At 38.8% G+C, this 15305-nt stretch overlaps 1 protein-coding gene across 1 annotated transcript in view; it reads right to left on the reverse strand.

The window, feature by feature from the left end:
* Window positions 1-10082: 10082 nt before the first annotated feature.
* Window positions 10083-15305, reverse strand: part of LOC148369006 (cryptochrome-1-like) — a 29582-nt gene continuing 24359 nt past the window's right edge. The window contains exons 9-15 of the mRNA XM_088330931.1: window positions 14431-14582; window positions 12659-12861; window positions 12413-12523; window positions 12215-12322; window positions 11262-11342; window positions 10896-11017; window positions 10083-10464 (exon numbers count right to left, since the gene is read on the reverse strand). Coding sequence (XP_088187057.1) covers window positions 10456-10464; window positions 10896-11017; window positions 11262-11342; window positions 12215-12322; window positions 12413-12523; window positions 12659-12861; window positions 14431-14582 — 786 coding nt within the window. The 3' untranslated portion in view covers window positions 10083-10455. The remainder of the gene's footprint in view (window positions 10465-10895; window positions 11018-11261; window positions 11343-12214; window positions 12323-12412; window positions 12524-12658; window positions 12862-14430; window positions 14583-15305) is intronic.

Here is a 15305-nt window from a genome sequence, read left to right on the forward strand (position 1 = left end):
CATGCTTAAATAACTTGGCAATCGTTGTAGTTCCACTTTCGACCCTATGAGGACACTGCAAACATCTGGTTACAACACTGCAAATTTGAGCAAAGAAGAAGAAAAATAATGAAGTTTTCAAAACAATTTAAGTGATTTCTGCTGTAATTCTACCTTTTAGGTCCACAAAGGTAGCAGTATTGATTGATTTAGTTTTATTAAACAAATACACATATAGAATATAAGTAAAAGAAAGTAACTGACTACAAAGAGAGAAAATAAGCATTTTTAAGGACAGCGGATTATTTTTTGGAATAGAATAGAATAGAATATACCTTTATTGTCATTGTTACAAAATGGGTTAACATATTGTGACAACGAAATTGGGCATGACACACCAGTTTCACACATTCACAGTGAGGGGAAAAAAGCCAAGAAGATAAAGGAACAGAGAAGATAAGGTTATAAAACAAGGAGGATACGGTTATAGTTATAATTTACACAATATTTACACAAGAAATGTCGGCATGTATGATGTTACATACAGTTTGGTATCGTAACACTAAAAGTTAATAGATTTACTGGAGAGACAAGTGAAGCCGCTGCACTCGCGCGCGCCGCCATCTTGGATCCGTCCTTTAGCGTTGTGTGCGCGATTTTAGCATTAGCGGTTAATGGCGGCGACGCTTTAATTAGCAGCTTCACGAAAGAAAATCCAATGGGCTTCACGTATGTAATGTAACACTCTTTTCTTCCTTTCTTTTTGAAATGATCCCAAACATGTATTGCTATTGCATTTAGAAATTGTGCTTGTTTATTTATGTTATGATCATTTATTTTTAGAAAGTTAACATTAGAAATGACTGCTGAATTAATTAAAAAAAACTCTTTACAAGTTTCATGAGCTCCAAATATATCTTAAGAAAATAAATATCCAATATTTATATCATATATTAGTATTTGACTTATTTTACAGGAAATACAACAAACTATATTCTAATTTATGGGTTTTATAAGGCGAATGAGCAAAAATGTGCAGATTTTTTGAGCTAGCTGGCTTCTTTTTAGCTTTGTAGCTAGCCATCACCCTACATTTATTGCTATTTAGCAAGTTAGATACCTATATTTTTACATATCTTGGCAAGCAATTGAGTTAATATTTTGTCTTTTTCTGCGAGTCATCAAGCTAAATTTTGGCCATCTTTATAGCTAGCCATCTAGTTTTGGTCTGGTTCCCTTAGCTAGCTGTCATGATTGCCAAAATCATGACAGACACCTGGGGTGAAGACACCTGGGGCAATCGTTTGGCGCGCAGGTGCGTGCTCTCTAATTGGCTGGCACTCTCCTCTTAAGCTGTCAGCGCCCATGGGAGAGTGTCAGACCGTACTTGTGTCTCTCTGTGTGTTTTGCCAGGTTCTAGTACCAAAGACCTCTCCTTTTTGATCCCTGCCTGCTTTTGGTTTCGACCTGTTTCTGTCCCATGTTTAGGACCTGCTCTCCTGCCCTGGCCATCGACCCGCCCGCTAAGCCGTATCGATTCTGCCTACCTGTCACGGAACTGCCGTTCCGTCCAACGCTGCTAGCGACCGACAACCATCGGCTTCCAAAGCAAGCTCTGTCAGCTCAATCCAATAAAGATTCCTTTAAAACGAACGCAATTGGGTCCGAAATTCCATTCTGGGTCGTGACACTTGCTCCCTTAGTTTTTTTTTTTTATCCGATAAGGAACCTACATTACAATATTATTATCATTGATATAATCATATTTGGCATTTTGATTCTATGTAAACCTAATTACATATTTACCTTTTCCATATTTATCTTAAAATATCCCCTTTCCCACTAAAACCTTTTACATAGCTGATGTTATATTTTACTAGTTGTTGTTGTTGTTGTGTGCTCTGTGCAGCCCTTTGAAACTTTTTGTGATAAAGAGCTGTACAAATAAATATGACTTGGGACATGAGGTGATAATAATGTAAACTTGTAAGTTCTATATAAAATGCAATAAAAATTATGTAGAATATTAGTATGTTGCAAATTTTACCTTCCGTATAGTAAACATGGAAACCTGTACTGTTTTGTGTGGGGGATTATGCCCTACCCCCCAAAAACAGCCTGGAGAGGGTTGGGTGTTGTCATGTCCAGCATGGTCGCCGTGGCGACCGGCTGGCCCCGCCCCCTGGGCACCGGCTGTAGCAGATCGTCTAATTTGCGTGTGTGCTGCTTAAAGGCGGGTTTTGGGGATTGCCGGTTGATGGTTCATTGCGTTTTCTGTTCTGCAATAATCTGTTCTGTTTGACGTGAGGAAACCTGTGTTTGCTTGTTCTGAGTAAAAGCCTGTTTTGTGAGTATTCCTAGTCTGAGTTCCTGTTTACCTGTAAGCCTGTTTTTGTTTTGTTTTGTCCCTGAGTGTTGGACAACTTTTATTTTGCTAAATAAAAGTAACTGGTCGTTACGCGATTGAGTTCATCCTTCCTGCCTCCTGCCTCCGATCTGGTCCGGTCTCGTGACAGGTGTACTTGCCCAAGACACACCACAGGAAGTCCATAGCATTGAGGGGCCCCTGAATCGTTAACATGCAGACATCTACATGTTGTACTTCCTTATATTTGTTTTTAAATACATTAGTTTCATCTATTGGGTTCAAGCACTATATTTTGTATTTATTTTTGTAGTATTACTGTAGTTTTCTTTGGTGGTATTTCTGCGGTGTAATTTTTGTAGTATTTCTGTAGAATTTTTGTAGGACTACTGTGGTTTTATTTTTGGAGTATATGTGTAGTATATCTGTAGTGGTATTTTTGTAGTACTTACATAGTAGTATTTTTAGTATTTATTTTGTATTTTTGTACTATTACAGTAGTTTTATTTTTGTAATATATTTTTAGTAATTCTACAGTGGTATTTTTGTAGCATTTCCACAGTAGTATTTTGGAATTATATATTTTTTAAATATTTCCAATTTTAGTAGTATTACTCCAGTTGTATTTTTGTAGTATTTAAGTTGTAACATTTTAGTAGTATGTCTGTTGTATTTTTGTGGTATTACTCTAGCTTTATGTTTGTATTATTTCTGTCATAATTCCATGGTAGTACTTTTGTTGTATTTCTTTCATCATTTTGTAGTATTACTGTAATTGTATTTTTGCAGTGTTTCTGTCGTGTCATTACTGCTGTTGTAATTTTTTAATTTCTGAGTAGCATTTGTGTGGTAGTATTTTTTGTACTTTAGTATTTTGTACCATTTCCATTGTAGATTTTTGTATTATTTGTGTGGCATTAATGTAGTATTTTTGTAGTGTTTCAATTGTAACATTTTAGTATTGAATATCCTGTATTTTTGTAGTATTGCTGCAGATGTATGTTGTAATATTTCTGTATAGGTAATTTTGTATATCTCATACAATTTCTGTAGTAGTATTTTTATATTACTGTTTTTATGGTATTTCTGTAAAAGTAATATGGAAGTATTTCCATTATAGTATTTCTGTAGTAATTCCTTGGTAGCATTTTTGTAGTATTTCTGTAATAGTTTTGTAGTAATAATGTAGTTGTATTTTTTAAGTATTTATGTTGAAATATTGCTGTAGTTATATATTTGCACAAACATTATTTCAGTAGTATTTTTGTGGTATTGCTACAGTATTTTCTTTTCAGAATATTAGCAAAATAATATATTAGGTCCCTTTTTTAAGCACTAAATTCGATATTTAGTTTTGTGGTATTGCTGAAGTAATAAATATGTTATAAAAACACAAAGGGAAATGGGGACGTTAGCACCAAAATAACAGTTTTAGCAGTAGTACTTTATTCACTATTCTCTATACTGTCATTGTATTTCGACCATTTTTGTTAGGCGCATTCGATGCAAGTGGCTCGCGAGCTGCAATTTGCCCACCCCTAGTATAACGTGTCTTGTCTTGCAAGTTGATGAGCGTTCTTTCTGGCATGATTCAAGTGTTTGCTGTGAGTCAGACCTAGCAACTCTTTTGTTTTAAGGCAAACAGAACATGGCTCTTATTTCCATGTGCATGTAGTGTGTGTATTAGAGTGTGTCAGGGATTCCATGAGGGAGTCACTGGTCTTCCCTCATGAATTTACGACATGTAAAAAACGGGAAGTTGGAGCTTAGACTCACTAGAGTGCCGTGGGCATAGATGTGACCTTGTTGCCTTTAAAGGGATAGATAGTGTGTATTATTTCGCATCTCCTTTTGGTTAGAAAAATGATTTGTAAGAAAACGATTTTGATTTGGATAAGGAGCAAAAATTGATTTTATAGTGCTTTAAAAAAAAAAAAAAAAAAGTCGTTTTATTTATTTCGCGTATTATGAGGCTTAGTGGCACAGCGGCTGGGTGGTTAGCGTGCAGCCACATGGTGCGGAGGTCCAGGATTTGATTCCAGCAAATGCAGCCTCCCCATCCAGGGTTTGCATCTTCTCCTCGGGGACTCCGATTCGCTCCCAGGTTCCCAAAAACATGCATATCAGGTTAATTGGCCAGTCCAAATCGTCCCTCGGTGTGAATGAGCGAGTGAGTTGATTGTCTCTGTGTGCCCTGGCAACCAGTTCAGGGTGTCCCTTGCCCACTGCCCGAAGATACCTGGGATAGGCTCCAGCACTCCCGGGACCGTACTGAGGATAAGCAGAAAATGGATGGATGGATGGAATATGAGGCTCACCGAGGGAGCTGATGTGTTTGTTTGCTTTCCTGCTGCTACGGAAAACCAAAATGACAAACGTTTTGTCCTTAATTCTCATTTGTTTCATCTTTCCCTTTTACTCCTTTTAATTTTTTATATCTCTCTTCCTATTATTATTTAGTTTTAAATATTTATTACCAGTGCTATCTAGCTGAGACATCCTACCAATGCCTGGTACACATGCGCACAAAGCTAATTGCAATTTCTTACTGTGGTAGCTTTTAGCTTGTTGTTTGTTGAATATGGTAATCACGCAGTTAATGTATGCATTCCAACCCTTGTATGTAAAGTAAGTAAAGGTTCTGTTTGCAAAAAATCTAACCAATCACACACTTCAGTTGTTCGGTTGTTTTTAGGCTGAGATTGAAGGCCTTCAGAATGAGATATGCAGTTTCTGGCTTGTAAAATATGATTTGTAGAAAGCTGTTGTATGATTGGAAGATTGCTGGCGTAGAGAATTGTCATTGGTTTCACAAACTATGATTGGATAGGGGGCGGTAATCCACCAAATCTCGCCAACAGCCATTAAAGAAGGAAATAATACTATTGTGTTGATGTAATAGCGAAAGGTCGGGCAAGCGGGAAAAGGTTTTTTCCACCACTTTCAGCCTAGAGGTATGGGCCCGACCCCATCTGATTTTCAGGCCGATAGAGCCTAAACTGTAAGTCATTAAGTTCGGATCCGGTGGAGGTTCTCTGTCTTATCAACCAGTCATTATTCATTGCCTCTCTTTACATGACTTGTCTAATTTATATTTTGTCACAAAGTTCAGGGTTCACGTGGTGCTCATTCGCATTGCGCGGGGCCTTTCGTGTAAACTGCCCCAGCCTTCTTCCCAGAAAATTCGAAAAACTAAAAAAAAAACAATAAAAAACCCAACATGTGCTCGTTTAAAACCGGAAATGGCCAACTTTTGTCAAAGTGGACATCTAATGCGATGATTGGAGCGTGTTGAGTCTTACTCTCATTTCAAAATGAAGCAGCTGAAGACTAAAATATTTGTCTCCTGTGAAGATTTGTTTTGTTTAAATTTGGAAGAAAAAATGTTTTTTTAAATCAGTAGGTGTTTTAAAGGGGAAAAAGCAGAAATGCTGGTGAGCGTGTATCCAAATGGTCGCCCTTCATGCCAATCAGTAACAAAAAGCAGCTCTCAGCTTCAAAATGGTTGTGTAACAATGAAAACTGACCAGATTAGACTCACAACTGTGAGCATCCTGACTGTGCTGCGGAAGCATTACATCAAAAAAAAAAAAAAAAATATAAATACATAAATATAAAATCACTGAAATACATTTTTAAAGAACCAGTATGTAATATTCATCCCTTCAAACAATATACATTATTCTATATACAGTTTAGTTACCAACCAATACATGTAGTTTGTCATGAAGTGGTGAGAACATAAACCAAAATCCCCAAAGAAAAACTTAAATCCGAAAACATTTTATTTGTTATGACAACAAAAAAATCACAAAAAAAGGCCTTACATTGCACAAGGCAGGACAGACAACAAGCCCCAGTTAACAGACACAATTGATGGCATCGGCGAAGGAATTTCATGCCACTCTTAAACTCATTTCAGCAGTGAAATGAGATCAGCGAGTATATCAGTCTTAATTTCTCAGTTGTTCTCTGATCCTGGGAAGGACAAAACGAAAACTAAAACATTGACTTCCTCTCACCATGAAATCCGAGCTACAAAAGATGTTTGAATGCTGGAGTGAGCACAAAAAATATTATACAGATACAACCAACCTCCTACCCTCCCCCAAAAGATTTTGTCTTCAACCCTATCAAAAACTCCAAGTAGTCGCCATGTGAGCTGCTGCCCCAATCTGCATCTTTGGAATAAAAACTGAAACATACCAGATATCAAAAATGGTTTAAGGATGATGAGGGGCTAATATTCAGTGTTGAGTATTTGTATTGCTACAAATACAATACATGTTTTATGTAGCATTATTTTGGGTGTGTATATATATTATACAATATATTTAGAAATATAATTATAAATAGAACATTTCCAAGCGACCCCAAACTTTTTGGAAGTAGTTTATATACAGTATATATGTGACGAAGCAAAAAGCTACCAATAACAATTGGCCCATGTTTGACTCTTGGTCTCTGGAGTACTGTTAACAGGTACAGTGGAACCTCGGTTCTCGACCATAATCCGTTCCAGAACCCTGTTCGAAAACCGATTTGTTCGATCATCGAAATCATTTTTCCCATTAAAAATTATGTAAATCGTTTTAATCCGTTCCAACACCCTGAATGTTTAGCTTGAATGTTTAACGTAAACATAAAGCTAACCCAGGCTAATCGTACGTCCGCGTTTTCGTAATCTTCCGTACGAAAGATTACGCTAACATGAACGTGTAAAAATAAAAAAATCAGGTTGTTTACAAGTCATTTAGCACCTGGGTCTCCACAACAAGTGGTGAGCGGTTCATTGGAAAGGGGGCTCCCTTCCAACACCCTCAATGTTGGGCTCCGTTCCAACACCCTGAATGTTTAACGTAAACTTAAAACTAACCCAGGATAATCGTTACGTTCGCGTTATCGTAATCTTATGAATAGGATTTCTTACTTTTGTGGTGGTCAGCAGAAGGCGCTCGCACACCTCCTTCGTATTTGGCTATTATTTCTTTCTTAAATGCAATAGTTGTACACCTGTAGCAACTTTGCTGCTTGCACTGATAAGGGGCTAAAACACCCGCATGCCGCTCAGCATCGCACCCTAGCGTACGCACTCACGGATTACTGGCGTTCGAAATCCGAAGCAAGAATTTCTCGAAATTTTTGGTCAGACACCGATTTGTTCGAACTGAGAGGCGTTCGAAAACCGAGGTTCCTCTGTACACTGTAAGTGTGAGACTAACACTTGCGGTCATAGCAGGCCTGGCCTATGAACGAAATGCTACCCCTCTTCAACGACAACCACTGCAGATTGGGGCTCCAAGCTGACCTGTTGAAATGTCCCGTTCAATCATCAAGAGGCATGTTTTGTGCAGTACAGTAATCCCTCTCTACTTCGCGTTTATGTTATGGCTGGTTCAGCGCTACGCGATTTTCAATTGAATTGTCTTATTGTTATTGATAAACATATCATGCATTGTGATCTGTGCAGACAGCACACAGCGAATGCTATCACAGGGGCAGGTAAGGAGGGCTTTGTGTGTTGGGTAGGCGTGACTGTGATAGGTTGGTGTATGCTTTCATTCAAACAGCAGGGTGGCTGCACGAATCAATGTGTCCGTCCCCCAAAACAAACTGCCAAGAACGGCGACAGCTAGCTTTGAGCAGCTTGTTACATTGAAAATAAATTGAATAATTAAATCACACTCTGAAGAAAAAGTCTGAAGAGTGCAAATACATTGTGATCACCAGTAGGTTGGGGAAAGACTGAGGCGGCGTTGGGAGAGAAGGCAATAGCGAGGCTGCAGGTCCGGCCCACTGCTACAGCTAAGCTTCGAAAAAACACTCACAAGCCACCCCTGCCTCGCTCGTATTTCACCAACGCCAGTTCCATTACCCATGAAACGAATCACCTGGAGTTACAACTAATGGAAAACTGCTACATTCGGGACGGTTGTATTTTAATCATCGCGGAGATGTGGTTAAATTCGAGGATACCTGATGGGGGCGGCAGTAGCTCAGGAGGTAGAGCGCTCGTCTTGGGATCAAGGGATCCCAGTTCGAATCCCGGCACGTCCGTGTTACATGTCGAAGTGTCCTTGGCTAAGACACTGAACCCTTAATACCCCCAATAAGCAGGTTGGCTGCAATACAAGGCCGCTATTGGGAAATGTGGAGCACACTGTAAAGCGCTTTGGAAAGTCATTGACTTGAAAAGCGCTATAAATGCAGATCATTTCATTTCATAGTATGCCGCTACCCAGCCGCTCTCTAAATCGCTGTCTTACTTCTGTAAAACTGCAATTCTGTGATCTGTGTTTTTATTTGTAGACCTATAGTTGTTATTTGGTTACAGACATATACTTTTTGTTGGTAAGGATGTCCTTTTCAAAGAAGGGTTCTGGTCCCAATTAAACGAGGGATTACTGTATATGACACCATCTTGCCTCTTATTCAGGAACATATGTAAATGCTTGCTGTTGCTTCTGCACTCTAGCATTGATCTTTTTGTTGTATTCAAATACCGTGCAAGTACCAATTGGCAGCAAATATTTAACACGGACAACAGTCGAATTTGGGCACCATTTCAACACGCTAAGAGGACAGTAACAGCAGAAGCTGTCTACGTTCTTATAGGGAGGTTAAATTCGGCTGTGAGGAATGTTTTTTATCAAAAACAAACATCGTCTTTTGTTTTTCTCTCTCTTTTTTGTTTAAGTTTTATATGAAACAGTAGAAAAAGAAAAAAGGGCCGGCGGATTGATCCTCGTCTTCGAAAACCTCCGAGCGGGCAGAAAGGATCGCAAACCTCTTCGAGTAGTGGAAAATCTTGCAGAGGCTCGAGTGTCACCGGTCTTCAGAACGGTTTTGCAACAACATCAGGGGAACCAATGAAGTGGAAATGTGATATGGCAAAGATCAACAAAATGGCCATGCGTACTCAAAAACAACATCAGCATGAGGTGGCAAAATATAGTTAATACATTTTTATTGGACAAGCAAATGATGCTAACCTCAATTTTGTCCAACTATCATGATAAAATAGCATTGTATTGTTTCAATAAATCGCTACGTGTGTAAGTGTTGCACGGACCCATATTAAAGAAACGCATATTCTAAAAATAAATTAATATTGCCTATTACAATCATGAAACAATTACCAGCCTGCATTTGCTAAGTGGGAATTTTATATTATCAACGGATGACAAATCATACACAGTTAACACGTAAACTTATTACCTGCCAATTTCTTTTTGGGGAAATTAGGTAAAGTCATAAAAGTCACTAAATATAGTGAAAATACGTAGCATTTGCAATTGTAGCTACCTAAATTAACGTCCAAATCTAGACATTAAAGCACAACTTATCAAATTAAAGCAAAACCCATTTTCTGTTGTTTTTTTAATGTACCAAAGGAACCGATACGGATTCTCCACCTCATACTTTAAATTATGCGAATTAAAACAGATACATCCCTTATCTATTATTTATTTATTTCCTTATTTACAGCGCTCCACATCCATTTTGCAAATAAAACAGAGGTCTTTGCCCCGGAAATGCTGAAAAATGACCTAATAAGTAATTTGAGACCTGATCGGGAGAAACTAGATCAAGTCGACATCCATCTGATCGTCTCAGGATATCCCTATTCCTTTGTATTTTTCTTAGCTGCCAACAAATAACATTATGCAATTTAACCAAACACAAGTTATTTAAGATAATGCCAAATACAATTTTCTCTATTAAAAACATGTTAACGCAGTGTGTCAAATCATTTACGATTATGTTTTTGTTCAGGGTTACTTGGATGATAAAACCATAGAAAAATGTATGGTCCCTCAGGTTTTGTGCACATAAAATAATACAGGTATCTACTTTTGAAGACCACAAATGAAGACTTATACGAATCAATTTGCTTTGTTTGTTTTGCTCTGTTAGAAATAAATAGGTGTTTTAGTCGAGGTTTTTTGGCAGGTCTACAAACTACTGAGGTCTGAGGTTGCAAGACACCAATGGTGAATCTGGGCCTTGAATCACATATCCACCTCTTTGTTCACCCTGAGAGTTTCTGACTGAGAATGCATGTGTGGTACAAGGAACCAGAGTCTATTTCTTCACAGCCGACGTGTCCTTTAGGTGGTCTGCACAACACAAAGCAGGACAAGAAAAGACATATGACTCAAACATAAAGAGTATACTCCAGTCATTGAAACAGATACAACTAATTATGTGCCTCAACTGTTGTTACAACATGGTGTATTACTTTGCTACTTTGTAAAAGTAGATCAAGAATTATAATGCCTTCGATTGTCTTACTGTTCCTCCATCGCTTATTAGGAGTCATCCGATCTTTAGTTCAGCATCACAACGCTCAATATATCAAACAGGAAGGGTGCTAAAGACTCTATTGAGGTGCGCTTGTATTTTTGTAATCCATTCATCTTGTTTATTTATATGAATTCTCATCTAGTTTTTTTGGTAAATGTGAATGAAGTAGCCTCTCTCTATATCCTTCCTGTCTCTCAGAAATTTTGGCCAAAGCCTTGGCACAGTCCAGCACTCCACAACTGACCTCGGCAGTCTGCCTCTGCATTTTGTGGCCTGAGCAGGACGACTGGTCTTCCTCTGCTGAACCTTCACGTTCCGACTCCCGCTCGCGTTTTCCTGTGATTCCGCCTCTTATGTGAGTAAGTCCTACAGAAATCAATTAGGGGGGAGAGAGCAAAAGAGGTCATTAGGAACGTGATTAAAAAAGTGATCCCAAATCCTACGATGGAGCCGCAAAGAGTATTGTCACCAAAACTGTGTATGATGTTAAGCTATAGGCTTATTTTGCCAATACAGAAATATGGCCAGTGATTGTAAACATAGGGCGATCATTGAAGAAGGTAAGAAAAAGCTAATCATATTGAAACATTTTCATTTGTCACCTTCCTACCTGGATGCTGAGGCACAGCAAACTGATGATATAGTCGGCTATTAGTGACCGTGGTGTTGTTTTCTGGCACTGTATGGTAACCTGCAGAACAACATGAAAAGTCACTAATGTTTCTTACAATCGTCAATATTTTATGGTAAGCAGCACTTAAATTACTTAATTTGGTGATAGGAATGAGTGGAGGGGTGTTGTTAAAGGATAGTGTGATGTTTGGACATGCTCTAAGGGATGGGCAGGGCACCCGTATGATGCGGCAGGGGTAAACCAGCGAAAGCTGTCGGGCCCTGCCGTTGAACAGAAGAGTGTGTTGTGTCACTCTGACCCGAGTGACACGGCCACTTTCTTGTGTCTCGTTTCATCTGGAGGGACGAAAGCATGACCAACTTGGGTGTCGAGGTGATTAACTTGTTTGGGTGTTTGGGCATTTGTGTTGGCCATCGCTCCAAAATTTTTGTGTTTTTGCTACTTTTCCCCTCTTTTATTTATCTTTAATTTTATTTTATTTGTTTTTGTATGTTTTTGTCTTGATGCCGTGCATCCCTCACAAGGGATATGACCAGGGTAGATAGGAGATAGATAGATAGTTCCCATTTGAGAGAAATGTCTCTCAAAATACTTTTTAATTTGTGAGGAAATGATTCCAAACGAGTAAAAAAATCATCAAATCATAAAAATGAGTCATTTACTAGTTTTCCTCATTTGCCCCTCTGAAATTCACTAAGCGGACTTTTTGCAGCGTAGTCATGCTAGTTTAGGTGTGAGTAATAATTTAAATTTACTGGCAGTTGCCGGCTGAGATTCAATACCCATTTCCTCTGACAAGGCCACATTAGCATCCTGCAGCCCCAACACACCACCTAGCATTTAACAGACAGCATTGCCTATGCGTCCATTTTGTTTTCATAATGATCCTTTTATTCCTCTATCAAAACTCAGCTAGTCTTATGACCCACCGTGCTGCTGCACGATCGGCTGTCGCGACTGTTCTTCACTGTCAAAGTTGAGGAGAATGCTTCCACTCCCGTTACCAGCGGCGACCGAGCCGCCTGACACGCCAGAATCTACGACGGTGCAAAGAAAAATGGAAGCTGTGGGGTTGTTTGGCCAGATTTTGTTTGTGTGCTGCCACAAATTTGCTCCCGTTGACTTACTGTGAGGTGCATTGTTGTTGCTGTTGGTCCCCTGTTGCTGTTCTCCAGGTGAATAGGCCATCATCCCGCCGTTTCCGTTGCCGTTGGTGGACGGAACCGATGCCAGTAGACCTGAAAGAGACACAAACATAGTGGTACATCTTTACACGAGCACCTCCAAACACAAGAATTTTGTGTACGGGTTTTATTTACAAAAATCTTGCTCGCTATACAAGTATACAAATGATAACACACAGACGTCCTCACCAAGTCCTCTGTATCGGCTCAACTGCTGGTAAATCTGCTTCATCCTCTCGATGTTGAGTCTGCTTGCTTCGGCGTGGTGCACCATTGGTTTTGGGTAGTGGACGCCAATGACACACTTGGAGGCCACTTGCACCGACTCGGGTGCGTTCCATGGGTCATATATGAACTTGGCCGGGAAAGCTCGTAGGACAGGTATGTAACGTCTGCGAGCACAGGGAGATATTATATACGCTGGTGTATGTCAAAAGGATGCAGATACATAACCACCCTCACATTTGTGTACAAATGGGAACGCTGTTAAGAAGTAAAATGGTACTTACTCTTAACTTATGATAAATATCTGTAAGTTGGATTCAGTGGCGTTGCGTGTGACATGCACATTTTTGCAACCTCTGATCAAGTAATATATCACAAGCCAAAATCGTTTGTAATTCCAAAAACCCAATGCAACATTTTCCGCAGTTTAGAAGATAACTTATGCACTTCCACCACCTGGACCCCAAAAAATAAAACAATAGATAAAATCCAAAACGGCTTTTCTCTAAGTTTACGACACATTTTGAGCTAATGCAATGGGCAAAAACCTTCTGATTAATTACCCGAGGAGAAAACCTGTCAGAATATGGATGGCCTCTTAAATCTCTTGAACATTATTTAAAAAAATTAAGATCTAAATTAAGGAAGTCAGTGGACTAATAGCAGAAGGTCTTCCCTGAGACAGGGATGAAAATCCTTGGCGGTTATACTAACATTGGGTCATGACCGATTAGTTGGACTCATCAAAAATGTATTTTGGTGTTTCAGTATTTATTGTTAAACGTATTTGGTTTTCGGCCATAAATTTTAATTTCAGTGCATTCCTAGCAAACATCAGTGTATATATTTTTCAAGATTATGCATGTAGCAAACTATTGTTGTTGCAAAAATAATATATTTCACAATAAACATACAACATTTTAATTTCGGTTCGTTTAGCAATTTGCATACTCGGCAGCCAATCAGCAGCCTGCATCGAATAACTTCCTGCTTCCGGACTTTCCCGAGCGTTATAAGGTTGTGCATTTGCATATCATTTTCCAAAGTAGACACAGAGATCACAAGAAAAATGGATAAGTGGTTAGGAATCAGGCCAAAACCTAAATCCCAGAAGAAATATTCAAAAGAAGCAAACAAAATGTATGACGCTACAAAACGTAAACGTACATTAAAAACATCGCGGAAAGAGGAGTTCACGTGGCTTTTAGCAGACGAAGCAGCGCAAACATTGCATGAATGAAGATGACTATATACAGGTACATACTGATGGCAGATGGAAAACAGCAATTTAATATACATGCAATGAATGTTATAAGTAGATTTATAATAAACTTAATTTGAAAGTGTTGTTCTGTTATATATTCTGATTATCAAACTTTAATACTTTGCAACAATGTTTATTTTTTTTTTTGCGATTAGTCGTCTTATTGTGTTTCAAGTTGGGAAAAATGGGGCAGGCAACTTTATGGCTGGGCAGCCAACTTTTCAGAGTTGTCTGCCCTGGTGTCCGGTAACTTTTTGTCATGAGTTTCAGACACTGTTTATACTTATCTTCCTCCCTTTTGAATATGTATGTACTTGATTAGAATGACTGTATTGACATTCTATTAATGATTTTGGTACCCCAAATAAGTTCTACGCATATTTTTTACTGTGTGTCCTTATGTTTAAATGTTCAAAATAAAATTGAAAAAAACACATCCTCGATTAAATCAGGTTCCAGTACGGCAACCCACCTTATGAAGTCACCATTCGGGTCAGTGCGGCGGCCGAAGCCCACGGGGCAGTAGCAGTGGAAAAATTGCTGGAAGAAAGAACTACAGGACAGCCACATCCAACTGCCAGCGTTCACACTCCAGTCGGCGTCGAGAAGCAGCTCTTCGAACACCTACGGTACCACAAACCCATGTGAGCAAAACTGGCTGAATTTCATTAGGTCAACATATTTGTAGTTACCTGCTACAAAATATAAAATGATTGCTTGCATGAAGATCAAGATGTAAAATGAATTGATGCAATAGTTCAGTTACAAAAAACAAAACAAAAAAAGACCGGTCTTATTCCAACTAGGACTGCAACGATTAGTCGACGTTGTTTAGAAAAATCGATAACAGGTGTAGTCGATAACGGAATTCCTTATCGACTATTGTCACCAGACATGTTTTTCCGACACACTAAGGCATCTCAACATGAATATAATCTCTGCAGAGGGTCTCAGATGTGTATTAGTGTCTCCGTCTTGAGCGGTAACAAACATACAGAAGGTGGCGAACACATCAAGTGCGCGTAGCAAAACTTCTAAAGTTTGGGAGCATTTTAACCTGGATAAATTGAAAATAAGACTACAGACAAAAAATGAAAAGCAGAGCTGGTGGATCATGGCAGTAGCTCAGGGACACACAAACATTTAAAAAGCACATCATACAGTTCAACAAAACAGAGGCTGACTCACCTCAATATAATTTGAGTAACTGTTGAAGCTAATACAGTTTTGATGACATGATTGTACATTACGCATATATTTCACAAAAAGAGATTATGAGCGTTATGCCAGACTCTGCCTGACAAACGTATTTGAACGTCAGTTATTAAAAAACAGTTTAATTTACAA

This window comes from Urocampus carinirostris, chromosome 3, assembly GCF_059441175.1.
Source record: "Urocampus carinirostris isolate Australia breed hairy pipefish chromosome 3, RoL_Ucar_1.0, whole genome shotgun sequence".
In the NCBI taxonomy this organism is placed as follows: Eukaryota; Metazoa; Chordata; class Actinopteri; order Syngnathiformes; family Syngnathidae; genus Urocampus; species Urocampus carinirostris.